At 37.9% G+C, this 19,215-nt stretch overlaps 1 protein-coding gene across 5 annotated transcripts in view; it reads left to right on the top strand.

Moving 5' to 3' along the window:
- The window catches only part of GRIA3 (glutamate ionotropic receptor AMPA type subunit 3), a 152,750-nt gene that overhangs the window by 32,069 nt on the left and 101,466 nt on the right, over positions 1 to 19,215 (top strand). For all 5 annotated transcript variants that reach the window (XR_008749678.1, XM_055818052.1, XM_055818051.1 and 2 more), the window contains exon 3: positions 2,921 to 3,160. Coding sequence is in view for 4 of the 5 variants with exons in the window: in XM_055818052.1 (XP_055674027.1) it covers positions 2,921 to 3,160 (240 nt within the window). In the remaining variant the exon portion in view is untranslated. The remainder of the gene's footprint in view (positions 1 to 2,920; positions 3,161 to 19,215) is intronic.

The following is a 19,215-nucleotide window of genomic DNA, read 5'->3' as shown; positions in this document are numbered from 1 at the left end:
GAAGGCAGATAGTCTGTAAAAGTGTTAAAGATCTGTAGTGAATACAAATCTGAATCAGGGGAATTAAGACTGGGCATGGAGGTGCACTTGTTAGAAGATATTGTTGGTGATCCTCCAGATTTTTTAGGAAGAAAAGCTGCAGAGATCTGAAAGGCCGTATCAGAAGCTCTCATCTGTGCTGGGATGTTCCATGAAGCAGCAGAAATGTCTTGGCTGTTAGGTGTTGTTTAGAGAATGTCCTGCTTACGGTTGGGTTGTTCACACACTCTGATGTCTTTTTTTTTCTCAGGTTACTTACAAATTGAGAGTGGGCTCTTTGCATAAATGAGCATAATCTGCTATGAAAACAGATACACCTTAATTCAGTGTTTTTAAAATAGCCATGCAAGATAGAATTTTGTCCAAAGGACAAATACCCTGAACCATTTTCAAACTGTTGACCACAGAGCCTAGGTGCCATATCTGTTAAGAGCAAGAACGAGCACAAACTGCACCAATTCTCTGCTGGTCCCCAGCACAGTGCAGGGGAACTGGTCCATACTGGAGCCAGTTGCTGTTGGTTACCTCTAGCACTGAACTGTTCTTGCTGCTGGCTCTGTGGGATGCAGAACTAGCAGTCCTAATAAGAGCTAATCTGTATTCTTCATTATAGCCCTACACTTAGATAGGGTGGTAGGCTTTCTGAGCCCCTTTGTGACTTGTCATTTCAGATACTTTGTCCCTGTAAATCTGAGAGATTTCAGTGTAGTCACGGTTCAAATGTATTCCTGAGCCTTACACCTGATAAGGAATAACATGTGAACCCAGGATCTTTTGAAATGCTCTGGGGTTTGGGGGTCAGGAGACATTTGAGAATATGTTTCATTTGCATTGCAGGAAGGGATGTTTCCTGGAATACTTGCTCTTCACTGCTTTCTCCACAGTACAGAATTTACATAAAAATCTAGTAAACTAGGCCATTAATAAATATGTAAAAGAAGGCTGATCTGTGAGGTACTGACTCGGTGTATGTGAGGACACCCAGCTCTGCTAGCCCCACTTCAGTTATTATTCCCATGGAATTAGAGGGCTTACATGCCATTGAAATGAAGTGGAGACTGCCAGGCTTTCTAATGTTGTCTTTATTTTTTTCTTTTTTTTTTCACCTGTAAGTTAATGCCTTTTATTTGTTACTTCAGCAGATTATTTTTATGGTAGCTTTTCAACTTTATATCCTGCTGGTATATAGTTTAACAAAATGCCTTTTGAAAGTGTATTTAATTCCTCAGTCAAGCCTCTGGGAATAAATTCTTGCTGTATTATAACTGCTTTTATAACTTCGCTTTACTGTGGTTGAGAACTTCTGCAAACTTTTCTTTCAGAAATCACTACTTACTCTCTTTCTGTGCCTCATGTACGTCTCTTTTTCTGTCTACACCAGCTGTTATTTCCTGCTGGTATCCACATCTGGCCTGTCCTGTTACAGTGGCTTAAGCACTTAAAGGAAATTCCGTAATAACATTTCTATTTTTGCATCTGGATCTCCAGGAAGAAAATCAAATTTTCCACACCTGACTAGCTCTTTGAGGAATTATCCATGATGCTGTGTCAATGAGCTGATATTGTAGAGAATCCCTTTCAAAATTACTTTAACAGGCTTTAGTGATTCTGAATGTTAGCATTTATGGTAGGAAATGTTTCATGATGGTACTTTCAGAAGTAACGATGCTGTATATTTCTGTGTAGAAGTCATGTCGTCTTTACCGGTAATTACTTCCCCATGCTTTTTGCAAAGTTAAATATGCAATGTTTTGGCAGAAATGGTTAATGGGGCTCGTTGAAAATTGTTGTTAAATCCCATTCTTGACAAGCAAAATTGTTAATGTTGAATGAACACTTTTCTGGGAAACTTATTTTAATTACAAATGGGAGTTGCTCATCTCAGTCCAGAAATTTTTTTATTTAGAAGTGCTGCTATGCTGCAGTATATTTCAGTTGTACAATCTTTTTTGTGGACTAAAGCCCCAGCATCTCACGTATCAGTCTCTGGTGCAGTCTCCCTCCATGGAAGGAACATAGGGCTACAGCCAGTTTGCTCAGAGTTGAACAACAAAGAAACTATTTCCCCTGCAACTTCCATGAAGTTGACCATGTTTATAAATTGAAATACTTCCATTTTTGTCCAAAATGGTCATTTTGTATGGGAAATAAAGTGTTTCCCTAGGTAAGTACAGGTAAAACAAAACACCTTTGACTGCATTTTGATTTTTTTCTGGTACTAGATGTGTTCCTCAGAAAACCAGAATGGTTAATGACTGATAGCCTCCAGGTTAAGGGGTATCAACGTTCATCCCATGGAGCAACAATGTGTTGCTCATTTGTGTTGTCATTAATCAGCCATAGCTTTCGAAATTGCTTCTGAAAGATTTTAACACTCAGTTAAATCACCATAATTTCTCACTGAAAAAGGCCACACCCAGATTTCATACAGAGATTTCAGAGTGGTAGACTAAAAGGAATAAATCGTCCCGGTTTCTTTGAATCAGATTTGAAGCAAGGTGAGATACCAGGGAAAACAGCATCTTAATGTTTTGACTTTTAGACAGACCTGACATTTGTTACAGAGCTCTCAAGGTGCTGCTCAAGGGAGGGAAGGTATTTTACAGACAATCAATATAATCCCATGTTTGGTTTTAAAGAATACAGAGAGATTAGGGGATTATAACAACATAGTAGGACACATCGGAACCAAAAATGTGCTCAGGCCAGTTGTGACATAGTTGGTACACTGAAATCAGTATATATTATCTCATTCATTCATTCCATCTACTGCATCATACTGATCAATTTCAGGACTACTTAGAAGGCTTACTTCAAATATACTTTGCAAGTTTTTGTTCATTCTATGTCAGATTTTAACACCCCTGTCTGTCTTTGTTAGTTTGTTCACAGTTTTCCAGAGGAGTTTATGCCATCTTTGGATTCTATGACCAGATGTCAATGAACACACTGACGTCATTTTGTGGAGCCCTTCACACATCCTTCGTCACACCCAGCTTCCCAACAGATGCAGATGTGCAGTTTGTCATCCAGATGCGGCCAGCATTAAAAGGAGCCATCTTGAGTCTCTTGACTCACTATAAGTGGGAAAAGTTTGTGTACCTTTATGACACAGAACGGGGTAAGCACTATCATTTAAAGTGATTTTTCTGTATGGTAACTTACTATAAGCATTACCAGAATCAGTATGTGCAGCAGCCCATCCCGGTTTTCTTCTGGATGCAGGCAGCGCATTCTCATCGTCCTAAAAAACAAGTTTACTCTGAAGAAACTAAAATGAATGGATAATTGAAAAGAAGGCATTCACATTACTGATCATTTGTAAAGAGATTGTCTGGAGGATAGTGTTAGCAGTGTAAGCATTCAATTTGGAATACCTGGTTTCCATGGAACTGCAGACTCAACACTTGTCAGGGTTTTTGAGTCCTTGCAAAATAAGTTAAGTCGGCACTATGAAGGAGGCTGTTAAGCAAGACCATCCACTGTGCGTGACACTGCAAATCCCACACCACTTTACATAAATGCGCATTTCTCCTGTCACTGGACAAAAACAATCCATGCTAAGATACAGTCTGGAGATGTCTAGGCATCAATAATGATCTAAGAATATAACGCATGAGATGCTTTAGGGCTCTATGGGAGAAGAGATGCTCTAGATATGTCACATGGATATCCAGAGATGAATTTAGATACATGACAAGAATGACTAGAGGTATGTTTTACTAAATGAAATCATACTAAAACCGATGTTTTCACGCTTAAGCCAATTGTTAACTACTAAGAAGCACTAAAGGTAGCAAATCCTCTCAAAAAGATACCTAGGTATCAGAAACCATTTCCTGTGAGGAATATTGCATATTTTTGTGGAGCAGCAGTTGCCACCTGCTCTGAGTGTACAGAATTTGCGTCATTACAGATTTCATCCGGGTAACATTTTTTTCATCAGACAGATGTGCCACTGGCCTTCTCACCAGCTTTATGATTAACATCTCCAAGACGTTCTTTGGATCAAAGGGGTCTGGATACAGCCAGAGAAGCTTAGATTCCATTCCCAGCTCCCATGACAAAATTCTCATACCCTGGGCTACTGCATATTGATAAAGATCAGTAGCTGTGCTTTTCACACTGAAGATTAATAGTATCACCCAACTAAGGACATACCATATGTTGAAAGAAAGTAATATTTAGTCTGATTTTAGGTGAACGCCAAGAGTTCAGAATTTTCTGACTGATTTGGAGATGTTAAACATTTCTGGTGTTGAAAAATGCTAATTATGAGATCAAGTAAGAAAGTATGGAGAAGATAAGAATGCAATTGGTTTTTAAATCTTTTAAAACCACTACCGAAATATCCATATTTCTGGTTTAATTCACTTTTAAATAAAAGCTCCTGTGAATATGTCATTTGTCTGAATAAGAAAGGTTTGATGTGACTTAACGTGATAAGCTTACAGCATGTGATAATGTAAAATGTCATACGGTCCAGGACTGATGAAACTTATCATGATTAAGGCTAATAAAGTTTGCTTTGGAAAGAGATACATCAGTCATCCGATATCATGCTAATAAGAAATTTGGTACTTCAGACTGGAATAATCACTTGGGTTTCACTAGAACTTGTCTAGATTATATGACTTATCAGACTGAGATAGTAACAGAAGTCATGAGGGAAGCCTTGCAGACTCAGGCTTGCATTTTTCTACAGTTCTCAGCGTGTACAGTCTTTAGGTAGACACAGGCTTTATCATGACCTTATGATGATGACTAATCCCTTTGGAACAGTTCAGGTTGTGTCTAGGCTTCCTTTTGCCTTGTTAATGCTAAGATTTTAATCACGGGTTAAAACACAGTTCTTGCTGGTGAAATTAACCCCAGGAATCTGACTTCACCTCTGTTGCCTTCTGCCCCTTGTCTTGACTTCCCATTCATATCCTGCTCACAATCTTACAATTACTAATCAAAATCATGTTGTGAACCTGCTGTGGCTCGCATATATGTTGTGCTAGCCATTATGTTATGGCAGTCATTCAAAGTGTCAGGGTGTGAAATCTGAATTAGATGACAGTGCAGGTGACTGTAGGATCATAAAATGTGGCTCAAGGTTAGAAGATAAGACATCTGTGTCTTTACATTGGAAGAGGTATCAGTGCATATAGGTAGCTTGATGTTAGGCTTTGAGTTGTTTGGGGTAAACTTACCATATTTTATCAGTCCTTTCTATATTTAGATCCTCATTGCTGCTGTTTGATAATATTTCCCATCTGCTAAAACAGGAACAAAAATGAACAGCTAATTATCTCCAGTTACTGCTGGCTTAGTAAGGTTAAAACAAACTTTGTAGCAGTTTTATCATAGTTATAATTACTGTATTCTTCCAGCATTAAAATAAATAAGATTCATGTAGGAGGCAAAGACAGGGCAACTAAGTACTGAGAAATGGACATTAGATTCCTTTGTTTGATGAGCAGTAATCGTGGGTGACAGCACCTGAAACATCTGGCAATTCCAGTAGGCTGCCTAATTTCTTGTTATAGCAAACCAAATACAGAAAAACAGCTCAAGAGGTTGAATGATGCTGATGGGGAATTACTCCTTGTGTCAGGTAGTACATAGGCTGTACATGTTCCTGTGATGAGATACCATTGGAAATGAAAAAACTAGAGCTGTCACAGTTTTTAATAATTTCTGTCTTAGATACTTAACTGCTTTGGGGCACAAACACTGTAGAGAGAAGGTGTTAAGCAGTTTAGTGTCAGTTCCTGAAATAAACTATCATTTAAATACTGTCTTTCTATGAAGATTATTATCTCACTAGTTTGTTCTGAGAATCTGAGAAATTGCAAAACATTAGGCTGCTCTTTGTTGTTGACTATTAGTTATGGACTAAATTGTTCTTGCAAGTGGTTTTACAGTGTTCTGCTGAAGCAAAACACTGCCATGTATTAAACATTGCATTTACTATTAATAAATACCACAGCATATTACAGATGCCATGCAAAACTGAATAAACCTTCTTGTGGTATTATACTGCTTATTGAACTGTTTCAGTTTAAGCTTAGGAGAATGGAGCATCAGCTTTATAGAATTGTTTTCCTTAAGCAGTGGCTTTTTTTTTTTTCTTTGCCATCAAATCATATAATCGTATAATTTCTGCCTTGGTGACATTAGGCATAATACTGTGATGTTTGGCTCCTGCAAGGAAGACAAAAGATAAATCTCAAACAATAGAAGTTAAGATCTACAATTAAGATCTACATAGATAGGTGGTGAAGCTTTTAATCCAGTGAGTTAGAGTGTATGTTGCGTATGTTTATACTTGTAAGTACATTATTTTCTGTTGCTATGAGATGACTGAATGTTGCAGATTGTGCTCTCAAATTATATTTATGTACAGGTGCAAAATTCAGTTTCTTAAACTGCTGAAAGACACAGAAAGAAAAATAAAATGTGAGATTTATGAATTCCAGCAGCAAAAATTATGTCTTATCATTGCTTATTTCAGTTGCTGGACTTACTCTTCTGTGAAGAAACTGAAATTCAAAAGAAATATCAGATTGCATGTTCTTCTCCTAGTATGAGCAGAAAAATAAATTATACTTTGCACAGAGTAATGATGCATTAGGAAATGGCTGCTAAGGGAAGAAAGGGCATTAAGCAGTGTGTAGAAGAAATAGTCATGTTCATTTGATGCCACATGCTTTTAGTTCATGTGAAAAGGAAAGGCAGGGTTCATTTCTGTTTGTATTAACTCACATCAGTAAGTTGACACTGTTGGTTGCTGTGATGCGTGCAAAATATCTGATTAATTATATGGTGCTAACTGCCTCAGTAGGCTTCTTCGCAGTAGAACTAAGACTAATTAAGAATATGCCAGGAAGAAATGAGATGGGGTTACATACAAGAAGCTATTAAGAATCCGGGTAGCACTTGTCAGGAAAGTCACCTTTTGCATCTCATGCTGAGGATTATGTTTCATCAAAAACCTCGGGTTTATTTCCAGTCTTCAGGTCCATTTTTCTTCTTGCGTTACTTTACTGTAAATCAGATGTTGTTCCACTGAAGTCAGTGGGCTGGAGTAACACCAGTGGGAATGTGTGGAGAGGTAAGCTTGTGGTTTTCATAGTCATCTTAATGTTGCGTGAAAGTGTGAAGTACTTCTCATTTAATTACAAAAATGGCATGGTACATTGTAATACCAAAACTTTTGTTTATTTAAATTTCCATAGTGTTTCTTCAGTGATGTTTCTGTTTATTTTTGCCTGAGAAACATTGTTTCGTACAGATTGTTCGCTTCCCATCTGTCGGTACAACACAGGCATTTTGTCCTAAGTTACTTTGATTTGTCATACCTGCTGTGCACAAAGACAGTGATTTCTGTCACGTAGATCATTTAAACAAAAGCACACCAAGTGGTTTCTGTGATGTGCATCAGGTCTTCTTGTTCTTCCTTCAGATCAGAGGAGTCGTCACAGGACAGGGAAGTGACTTTGTTTGCGTAGGGCCTACCCACACAACGGGAGCTCAGGCTAGGCACACCTACAGATAGACCACAGTCTTCATGGCTTTGTAACCTCTCTAAATCTGAAATTCTTTTGTCAGTTGTTCTTTATTTAGTCTGTCAATAGGTATCTAGTGGTACTTAAGATAAATAAAAAATTCAGTAAATAGGGTTATTGCTGGCTAATTTGTTGTTTTTTGGGGGTTTTTTTGTAATTGGTTAACACTGGGTAGTTGAAGGCTGAGGCATGGAAGTGTTTGTCTAAAGCCCCAGGTTAAGTGGCTAAGAAAAGTTTGAAATATTTGCTTTAAAAGCAATCACATCTTTAATCCTTACTGCAACAGAAACACAAAAATTTGACCTGAACATCACGGATGGGTAAGGATGCAGAAGGCCTGAAAATATAGCTTCAGAAAATGTGATCTGTCATGCTCCTTTTAAATATAAAACTTTCTGGTACCCTGTTGCATAAAGAAATGTCAGGTAAAGAGCCAAAAAAAAAAAAAAAAGGTACCACTGTAAGCTTCTCAATGATTATGTGTAAAGTACGGGATTGCCTTAAATTAGGTTCAATACAAGGCAGTGAGGTCTGATTCACTGCTTCTGCTGAAGACAAAGAATAACTCTTCTGTTTAGTTCTGCTTTTACAAAATGAGGTTAGTTATCTATTGCTACCAAAGGACAAGACACTTCTGTACTGCTTTCCCTGGAGAATGAGAGGTTGGAGCTGATAAAAGAAGTGGTATGTGGAACCAGGCTCATTATATCTTCCACAAAATTATATTGATGGGTGGTTTTTTAGGTGTTTTTTTGGTGAAGAGTTGCACTGAAAATTACTGATATGTAGAACATAACATTTTTTGCAAAAAACATCTAGGGTAAGATTAATTTTTGTGGAATCTTTAAAGACTCTGCTTTAGTACCTGGTAGATTCCTAGGGATTTTGGAATGTCGGGTTCTGTTGGACTGAAGACAGCAGTGAAAATGTAATCCAACACAGAATGACTGACTCCTGTTTATAAGCACCTTCCATCAGCAGACAGGTGCAAAAAAACACCTCCTGCCACACAGCTGGTCTCTTAAATTCTGTGTTGTCTTTCTGCATGTTGGGAACTGTTATCTTTGTTTATAAAGATCATTTTTCATTAAAGCACAAAAATGAAAGTAGTGGTAGTAGTTACACCAGCGTTAGTAAACCCAGAATTCAGCATCCGCTGATCGGTCAAATGCCAAAAGAATCAATAGCTGAGCTGTTCATTAACATGTTTATTCTTCAGAGCAGGAGGGTTATTCCACTAGCTGAAGAACTGGTCTGAATCCATTGCATGAAGGAAAAAGGATTTAAGGCTGGCTCACCGTTTTCTCAGAATTAAACATGGGCTTGTTTCATTTTAGAATCACAATTTCTGTTTGTTAGTACGTTTATACCTCTGTATTTCTTCTCAGTTGCACCTTTAGGATTGATGTGGTATATTTTGCTTACACTTTCAAAAGTATGAAAAGATTTAAATCTTGACATTATCTTCTGTAAATATCAGTGTGTGGTGAGGTATAATGGAACATACAAAGCATGTTTAGACGCCTATAAAACACCAAAGGTGACATAACAGGGAAGAGTTACTGCAAACCCTGATTTTTCCGAGTTTTTTGACTCTTTTGCAGGAGTGTTTTGGAGAGCTGCCCAGGATTATGGGGATGATGTGTAGACAATATCAGCTGCTAGCATTTGGGTAGCTATGTAGATAAGCTATCTCATTCTTTTTTCCTACTTCTTTATATACTGGAAAACGCACAGCAGGGAATCAAATTTTGGCAAGACCTCCTAAGCTGAGGCTCGGCCTTCATATCAGAGGAACAGGCTTCACAGGTCTGTGCATTTGAAGAATCATGTGCCTCAGTAACTGCCATCCAGAAATTTTTTCTAAGTCATGATCTCAGCAAAAGGCAACCTGCAGCATGGCCACAAAATCAAAATGTTGCATCTTTTGCATGGCTTTGCTTGAAAGGATGTGATACATGTTCAAGTTTCCAAGCTCTGGTACGGTAGAGAGCACACACAGTATAAAGGCCCTTATTGGTAGGAAATGCATTATTTAGATTTAGAGAACAATCATACTTCATGTAGTTATGTGCAACAAGAAAATGATCTGTTTCTTTCACTATCAGCCTTTTGGGAATGAGTGATTTTACTGTCTTATAATGTCGCAAATTTGTATTTATATAGAATGGAAAGTCGTAGATACTGCTTAGCAATGTTTCTATGAAATATAAGTAATTTACCCTGACAAAGACACAAACCTTGACATTCTTCTTTAAGGTGCATTGCTTCACTGCTTTCAGCAGTATAATGTATGAACTAAGGCTCTATTCAGGAAACATGCCAGAACCTTAACTGAAATATTCCAGGATTGCTTTACTGTTTGACTTTACTCCCAAACACTTTTAGGCAAATCTGAGCCTGAACAGTTAAATCTAGCTTTTAATTATCACTCTCCATTTATTTCCTCTGAAATCTGTAGTCTCATACGGGCTCCTTTTATCTTGGTCTCTGTGGTACACAGATACAGAGGAAAGCCCCTTTACTGATCCTTCCCCAAACAAACACCAAGACCCTGTGTGGGAAAATGGATGTTGGCTGGTTTTGGGGTGGACTGAGAGCCTTAAGCATTTTTCTCCTGATCTTTTTCATTAGCTGCTATTTGTTTAGCTTTACCCCGGTAATCACTTTAAACCGTTTTTCTAGCTTATGAGCAAGAGGAGTGAATCAACTTTGAAAGTCATCCAGCACAAGATGTATCATACTGGCAAGACTAAGATGAAGCTGAAGACCAACGGCATAGGGTTCATGGTGGTATTCTGTACTACAGCTTTGTGCCTCTGTGGAAGTTTTGTGTTTACACAGTGGTTCAGTTTGGTGTTGAGATGCCCAAGCAAAATGCCTGAGCGTCCCCTGAAGCTGTTGGAACACATGCTGCTGTCAGCAGTATTTTCCAGCCACAAGTGGAGTAACTGCACATGTGCAACAAATTTGTGTCTTGTTTCATGGTGCCCCTGAGAATAAGGAAGTGTGTCAGCTCATTCATGAAGAAAAGCAGGAACACCAGGGCAAGAGCATGGTATGACAGAGCTCCAGTACTGCTCCTGCAGTGATAATGTGTTAACATCCATTCTTCCATCCACACACTGGTGTCGTGGTAGGGTGTTATGGTAGCCTCACCTACACTGAGTGTGAATCTGGCCGTGGCTGGAGGGCATCAGAATCTGATCTCACTTGATGTAAAAACAGCTTGTAAGACCTAGTCAGAACGTTCAGGGTACAGAGTATGTACAGGAAGGTCCTGTATAAATAATTTCTGGAAGCCTAAAGCAGGAGGTACCCTTGTGGTCCTAATGAAAACAAGTAGAACTCTCAGGAACATGAGCTGAGGCCCTGAATATCTTGCGTAGTAAACAGAACTGGCAGCATTGCCATTCACCCATGCCTTAGAGATTAAGTCTGCAAACGGTTGTATTTATAAACTGACTTGTGTAAATGCATGCATGTAAATATTTAGCTTTTCATAAATATGCATGTTTTATCAACTTTTGGTATAGCCATAACATTTAATGTTTTTTTATTGTATACACAAGTAATTTAAGTCACAGAAGCTTTGATTCTCAGTTAATTTTATGTGTGTATCAGCAAAGCTTAAATGGTCAGAATCTCACACTTCCAGATTTCTTGAAACAAAGCTAAAGTTCAAGACCATTTCCAAGTGCAGGTGGGGGGGGGTGGGCTGAAAAGCTACATGATAGGGGTTGTTGGCCCTTCTGCTCCAAGGCAAGGGCAAGGACTTGACACAAAGCCAAGCCTTTGAGGTGATGCTTTGAACCAGACAAGACAAGATGGATTTTGTTCATCTTGGAGGAGATAGGACTTTTTAGACTAGAAAGGAAGGCTGAAGAAAATAATACCTGTAGCAAAGGACTGCAAGTAAATTTTTATCAAACCTATTTCTTTAACCCACCTCACCCAAGAGATCTAGGAGTTTACATAAAGATACTTTGTTTGAATTTATTGTTTTGCATCTGTATATGCAGCATAGCTTAGAAGACTGAAAGCCTTTGGTGTTTTTGGCATCCAGATGCTCAGAGCAAGGCAGGCTAGCTTCACCTGGGGAGTTGTGCTGATTCTATTCATGGAAGTGAACTGTCTTGCTGACTTCAAAGTCTGCGTAAGGGGATTGGTACTTTGAGTGGGACTGAAGAAAGCAACACTATTTAGTAATGGAATCCAGATGAAGCCATTTTCAGGTATCAAAAAGGGAGATGTGTAACATTGCATTAGTAGGTGAACTTTACTACATATTTCAGTGGAGTAGCCTGTTCTGGTTATCCATGTGTTTTCCAAAGGAAGATTTTGACATCCTATACCTTAGTGCAGTTAAGGTGGAAGTATTTAGCATGTTAGTATTCTTACAAGTTTGCAAATTTTATCACCCTTCACCTGGGTCTTGACTGTGTGTTTACTCTTCCTGTGCATCTTTCTTCACTTAGAAAAAGTTCATTCTTGAGCGGTAGCTATTGTTGGTGGCCTGTGGTACTTTGTGGAACAATGGTTGCGTTTTATTCACAATGCGGGAACAGGTTCCCTGCGTACCCTGTGAGAGACCACACAATTTTGTGAGCCTGGCATGATGCAGTAGTGAAAAGGCAGCCTTCAGCCCAGGCAAACGAACCATTCACCAGGTGAAGAACTTCTGTGGAATGAGCACAGGCTGTCGTAGCTTTATGGCATGACTATAACAGTTGCAAATGGTAAAAAACCAACAAACACAAACTAGATTTCTCCAGTGCTTGAGGAGTATATGAGTGAAATCTCAACAGTTCAGTAAGTCAGAGCTGCTCCTTTCATGGAATAGCGTCAGATGCTCCAAAGCAGGTTCTCAGCTAAGCAGTGACATGTTCCTTTCTTACTACTAAAAGAGAGGCCTCATGTGCATTTTGAATTTCTTTTTATACAGGACTATATAGCATGCTGGGTGAATGGTGTGCAAGATTTTAGCTTTGTTAAAGGCTTTGTGCTTTTGAAGTTATTTTCATTTGATAGTCTCAAACAACAATGAATGAAGATTGACAATATGTGTATCGGGCATGCAAGGCTTTTCAGTCCTGTTTTTCAGATGGAAGGTGGATGTACTGATCAGTAGGTTAACAACCTGATCTTCTACTTACATATATGGAAATACCTTTATTGAGTTGAAAGCACAGTGAGCTTTGACTTCGAGATGTGCAGAATGTCATACTGGAAGTCAATGGCCATGGTTACTAATTAAAAAGTTTTTCATATTCCTACACAAGAATTTCCTCAGATTTTACCATTAATTTCTCTTCTCACCTAGAAAAAAAACTTGAGCCTTTGAAGAAACTCATAATTGATTACTAAGAAGCTTTACATTTAAGGTAGTTATTTAAATGGTATTTGCCATGGAGTTTATATAAAGGAATCCATAGGTTAGAGGTGCAATACCTTCTGTCATCCATGACACTTAGCCCTTTTAGATGTAGTTTCTTTTTTCAGGCTTCAGAGAATTTACCAAACTAGTTTGACCACATGTCTTTTTCTTCCCAGAAAATATCAGCTGTCTCAGTAAGCATAAAGATGACTCAAATGCTTTGTTACAAGAAAAATAAATGTGAATGCATTCATGACAAAATCACTCAGCTGGCAGGTAAAATGACCTCATATTGTATTTAGGTTAAGGAGTTTTTAAAGGATTTTTCTGTTGCTGAGATACATTTTTCTCTGGTTTCTCGTGAGACATTTAAAATCACTTTTATTTTTTACTTTTTTTTTTTTTTTAATCTCCTTGCAATTCACAGTTGGACAGAACTGTAAGCATGCATTTCAGGAGGTATATAAGACAGTGTACTGCTATAGTACAGTGGAATGAAAAACAGCTCCATAAAGTGATCAAGTATTAATCTCTAAAGAGAAAAAAGTGGAAAGTTCCTGACATGAATTTTATACTCGGGAGCAAGTAATTATTCATTTCTTCAGCTGTAGGTGCATAGCTTTTCCTGGCCACCTCTTTTTTGTTGATTCATGATGTAAAGACTCATCGGGAGAGAAAGGTGACCTAACGTTTTATTCCTCCTGATCCTGAGCTCATCGTCTTCGCAGCCTGTTGCTTTGCACTTGGCAGTATTTTTGGCTTACCTTGGTTAGCAGCAGCCCAAAGAAACAAATGGCCAGTCAGTGAATGGCACAGCATGGCAGTATTTACTCGGGACCCCTCTGCAGTTCCTTAAGGTGATTAAGCGCAGAGTTGTCATCTCTTACAACAGCGGAGTATCCCCTTTATTGCTGAAGTGTTTCTCCTTCAGTGTTTAGGGCCAGATTCCTCAGGCACCGCCCTGTGAAGCCAGTGTGCTGTGGAGTCTGGATTTGCACGTGAAGTACATCTGTGCTCCCCCCGGGTGGGTGGCATGGAGCCTGAGCAAGGTGAGGTGCTTTGGCCAAGGTAGTAGTAGTTTAGAGAGCAGTGGGCTAATGCAGTGTACCTGAAACAGAAGAATTTCATAAGCCAAAACTGCGACTGCTGGAAACACAACTCCCGTTCGGTTCTCTGCCCCAGTGCGGTGATCTGTGCTACAGCTGCGAACGCTCGGTAAGCTGTGAGCATCGCAGTTCCATGCTGACATGATAAAACAGCATCCGTCTGGAAAGGTTAACAGATACCAAGCAGTGGTTGTTAAGGTTTCTTAGGAGCTCCTGAGGTGTTGTTTGCTTTGGGGATATTTTTGTCAATGCTGATAATAACAATATGCAGTGAATTGCCAGGGCTGTGCACGTACCAGATATGAGGACTGTTGTTATGTGCATAAAGTGCTAATATCTTTATGCCATTTCTTCTGCTGCTTATGAAGTTGTGAGTTATTTCTCTGCTCTCTATATTCATGTTCAGGAAAGCAATAACTCATTTTTGATAACTCGGATTTTGATAATCTGCCCAACTGTACTTGGGAATGGGTTTATAAAGGAGTGCAGACACTCGGTACGCTGCACTGAACCATACTACCAAAGGCCAAAGAAGGATCTAAATTGCTTTGTTCAGTTGTGGTGGTTTTTTAATTGGCACTTAGGTGTTGTGAGCATTTAAATGAGGCTCCTTTCCCCTTTGTAAAGTAAAAGCCACTTCTGGCTATTCTAGTTTAGCCTAATGAAATAGCAACCTTTTCTCCTTTCATGTTCTTGTGACCTAGTGTACAAGGCAGTCTCAAAGGCGATGGCCCTGAGCTGCTCTTAAGCTGTCCAGATCTCAGAGTCATGGTTAAGAAGACGTTTCCAGAGAAGAAAATGCGTGACAGTGGCCATTAAAGATTTTTGGGGGGACACTTTAGAATATTGTAAACACTCTGAAGCCATCAGATAAATATGGCAAGTAATGCAGGCGCTTTCAGGTGTCTCTTTTAGTAAGGTTTTTCATGCTGATCACGCTAGGGGCATAATATTGTCATTTTTGTAGCAAAGGCTATATACGGCCTTGTAAATTTATACTATGATCCCCTTGGTGATATAAAACTAATAATGTAGTCTCAGAATTAACATGGGAAAGCATTATTAAAACTCTTGGGTGCCTTCAATTCAATATGAGTGGTGGTGTTAATACCCAGGTATGGGTGGTTCTAATGGGTTCTACATCAAATAAACTAAAATGTTGGATAAAGTTCTGATATAAACAATATATTTCCTTTATTGGATATAATTTCCAGTTGCCATTATGTCCTGCTGAGCCATCTAAAATATATGAAAGAATCCATAATTGTCACTCTTCTTTATGAGATGTCAAAGTCATATACTACATTGACCTCAATCTATGTACATTAATTCATGAAGAATTTAATTCGATGAGTTTAAGTCAGAACTGCAGTATAAAATTCTTTCAGTGCAGTTTAATTATTTTGCCAGCATTATATACGCATAACACCATGTAGTCTAGACTGGATTGTGTCATGATCCACTCCTAAGACTTAAGATATTATAAATGTGTTTCTAGATTAAAGAGTGCTATTTGCTGCAATGTTATTTCTTACTGGTGGTTTTCCCCCTGCTTAAAAAAGGGGAGATTATGATTTTAGGAGCAAATATTAGTCTTCAGTTTGTGTAGTTGAGCATATCTTTTATTAGCAAGATAAGGCTTTATTCTCTAAGAGGTAAAAAAAAAGTGAAGGACAAAAAAGAGGGAAATTAAAAATGAAGAAGCCCATCTTCTGACATTGTTTGGCTCAGCAAGATCAAACCTTTCAGCTGACTACACCGGTGTCAGTAATTGCTCTGTAGATAGAATTGCCTATTGCTTAGTAGTACTAGCATTATTGATCAGTTGGTTTTTGTCCATGAACCAACAATGATAACCTCAAATTAGATCAAGTTTTTATTTAAAAAAAAATAAAATCAAATTATGCCTGGCTGTAGACAAATAGTAATGAGTTACATGGGCACGTAATTATTGTAATAACATTTTTGCAGAGATTTTTTGAAAATAAAACCCCAACTCTCCTGTTTGCTTTTGCTGCCATTTGTTATGCAGTTCTGTCTCCCTCACCTACACACTTAATGGGCAAGCCTGCATATTTTTAATGACATTGTAACGGTTGCCACAAAGGGGTGGAGAGATGGGGGCGGAAGGGGAGATCTGATTTTCCCTTTGAAAAGGAAGGTATATGAGGGGGTGAATACAAGGATGCATAAGTTATTGCAGCCTCAAGGCAGCAGTAATTTATGCACTGACAGTTTGAGTTTCATGCTATGCTATTTTTAAAAAGCCTTACAAAGTAACTGCCTCTCTTACATTAGTGTATGTGTTGGTTTTAGAGATATTCCACATCGTGGAGACAGTTTGAACACAAACGTTTGAAACACATTCATTGCAGTGTGGCAGTTGTCCTGTTTCAGTAAGGAAAAAACTAGTATTATAAAAAGGATAGTTATTTTCCACATTTTAACATGAATTTGGGTGCCCTGAAGGATTTTGTAGGGTTGTTTCTTTGCTTATTTGTCTAGTTTTAGGTTTGTTGATGAAAGTGAAAATTGTGGCTTTAGATGATGTATGTGTATTGTATTATTTTACTTAATGTTGTAGTTGTCCTCTCTGGAACCATTTAGCTGCAGCTCTCAAAGCAAGCAACAAAATGGATGTGAACAGCATACATATGAATGATGACCATTTTGGTTTGCATGTCTTCCTTATGCTACAGATCCGAGTCTAGCTGCACACAGCATGCATAGTGTGTAAGACCAAACAATGTTCCCCTTTTGACATCGACCCTATAGAAATGTTTATGCATTAAAGCACCGTTTCCTTACACAAGGAAGTATTCCACTTGGCTGTTTGGTTATGAATTCCTATTTATGTAGCAGTTATTTTCATTAATAATTATTCCAAAACTACACACTTGCAAGCATAAATAAGAACAGTGGCTTCAAAAGTGTGAAGTATATAGAATTACACAGAGTTTTCATTAATAATATATATGAAGCCAAACATATTAAGTGGAAGCAGCTGTAGACTATTACAATTTAGATTTAATTTAAGTAGTATCTGGGTTGACCTTAAAAAAACTGGCCACAGTAGGCAATAAAAATACATCACCATCTCTCTTACAGTGAATTTTCGATGCTGGCTGCATCCTCATAACATTTTATTTGGTCTCCTATGAAAATTATGGATAAAAAGATAATAGGAGCAATGATGTTATTTGTTGTTGAGTTTTAAGTGCTATTCATTGTGCATAGATATGGTCTTGGTTTATGGGATATTCATTTACATTTTTCTGCAGATAGTGTTTTTGTGACTTTAGTGACCTCCCCCTGACTATGAAGCTGGATTTTATCAAAATGTTTTTAACATTAAAACTTTTACTGCAGGGAATTCAGACTGCTACTGAAAGTAACCAAGTCGGTTCAGTTGTGTAAAAACCAGAATATGCCTCAGAGCATTGCAAAAGCCGTTCATGGCATTTCTTTGAAGGGAAGCAATGCCGTTTTGCACAGGTGAAGATTTGACCTTATGTGTTTAAAAATAATTTCTTGGCAGGTACATTTCAAACAACAAAATCATAACACAGAGACAAAAACTCATACAAAGTCATTAAAATAAAAGATGATGAAAAATTCTCCTGTATTTTGATATTCAAATGTGTTCTTTTTTCTGAATCCCAGATAGGTAATTTTTAGTACTTCACATGAATAACGGATGGTATTTAAAATGTTTGCTTAAGAACAGTGAGTTCATTGTATCAATAATGAGAAGTTTTGTCGTGGGCCACTTTGTAGTATTTTGATTGTCATGTTTTATGCAACTCTTGAGGTCAGATGGTACAAATCCACTTCATTGTTTTATTTAAGCTGCAGTCGTTACTGAAGGTGGGGGAGGAATACGTTTTTCGTTTCTGTTCCTACAGCATCTACCACAATGGGAATTCTTGAGAACTACTTTAAACAAATAATTGCTGATCATTACACTAGAATGAAGGGGAACACAGAGGCTTCAGTGGACATTTTGCTAGAAAATTAAGAACTAGCTTCCGTTTCATTGGAGGTATATTTCTATGAGTTACAGTATGAAGAACGGCAGCCTCAATTGTCATAGGGAGACCAGAGTCTAGAAGCAATGAAAATGGAAATCACGGTGTCACAAGGGAAGCTAGTTTTCTATGAACTGATAAAAATTATGTTCTAATGCTTTCTCTGTGATCTTTCAGGGACTTTTAGGGACATATCTGTTAAAGCAAAGCTGAAAGCTTGTGTATTTCCACAATTTTTGCCTTTCTTAATGACCATCCTTTACAGAATATTCCTTGGTGTGTGGTACCTTCTTCTCAAGCTACTAGTCAGTCTTTTCTCATTTCCTTTCCAGGGCTTTCTGCTTTATTCAGTGATAATATAGCACTAGTTTCTTCAATAGAAGTAACAAATGTATATTTTCACTCCTGCCTGACAGAATTAAAGCTTAGAAAGAAAATCTTGTTCAAGTTTAAGTCAAGTGGAACCTGAGCAGGCGTGGGAAATGTTGAGTGAAACAGAAATTGCAAAATTCATTTTGGACCAAGCTGAAAAATGTTAGTTTATCTGGAAAAAAACTGCTCCATGTTATTTCAAGACTAACCTTTAATTTAATCTTTGTCGAGATATTGAAAGTAAAAGTCACTAACTCTCATTTTGAAAAATATTTTCATTCATTTTTTTCAGCCAGAGCTATAAATTCAGCTTGGTTTAAATTAGCTTGTAGCTGTGGTCTCCTCTCCTAAAGGTCTGTTCTTCCAGTAAAGGTAATGTTAATTGAAAAAAATTCACCAGCTCTATTACTGAATTAATGGAGCTGTAATTGTTAACAGGACACTTTCCTAAATGTTAAGTGGCGTTATATGCCCATATGTGACTCATGCAGGACATCAAACAATTTTTAATTTATTTCAGAGTGGCCAATGGCCAAACTTTACAAAAGAAAACCAGCCAGCAATAAACACACTGGATCTTGGTAAATGTATCAGGACTTTATTTTAGCAATCTCTACATCTCAGTCAAATACTACATCATATTATGCTGTACAATGATATAATTTTTCTGAGACTAGAATTATTTGCTTATCTGCCTTCAGTTATCATTCACACTTTGTTTTATTTTATTAGTAACC

Source organism: Falco peregrinus, chromosome 13, assembly GCF_023634155.1.
Source record: "Falco peregrinus isolate bFalPer1 chromosome 13, bFalPer1.pri, whole genome shotgun sequence".
Classification (NCBI taxonomy): domain Eukaryota; kingdom Metazoa; phylum Chordata; class Aves; order Falconiformes; family Falconidae; genus Falco; species Falco peregrinus.
The sequence above is the reverse complement of the archived record's forward strand: the minus strand, read 5'-3'. Positions and strand labels throughout refer to the sequence as shown.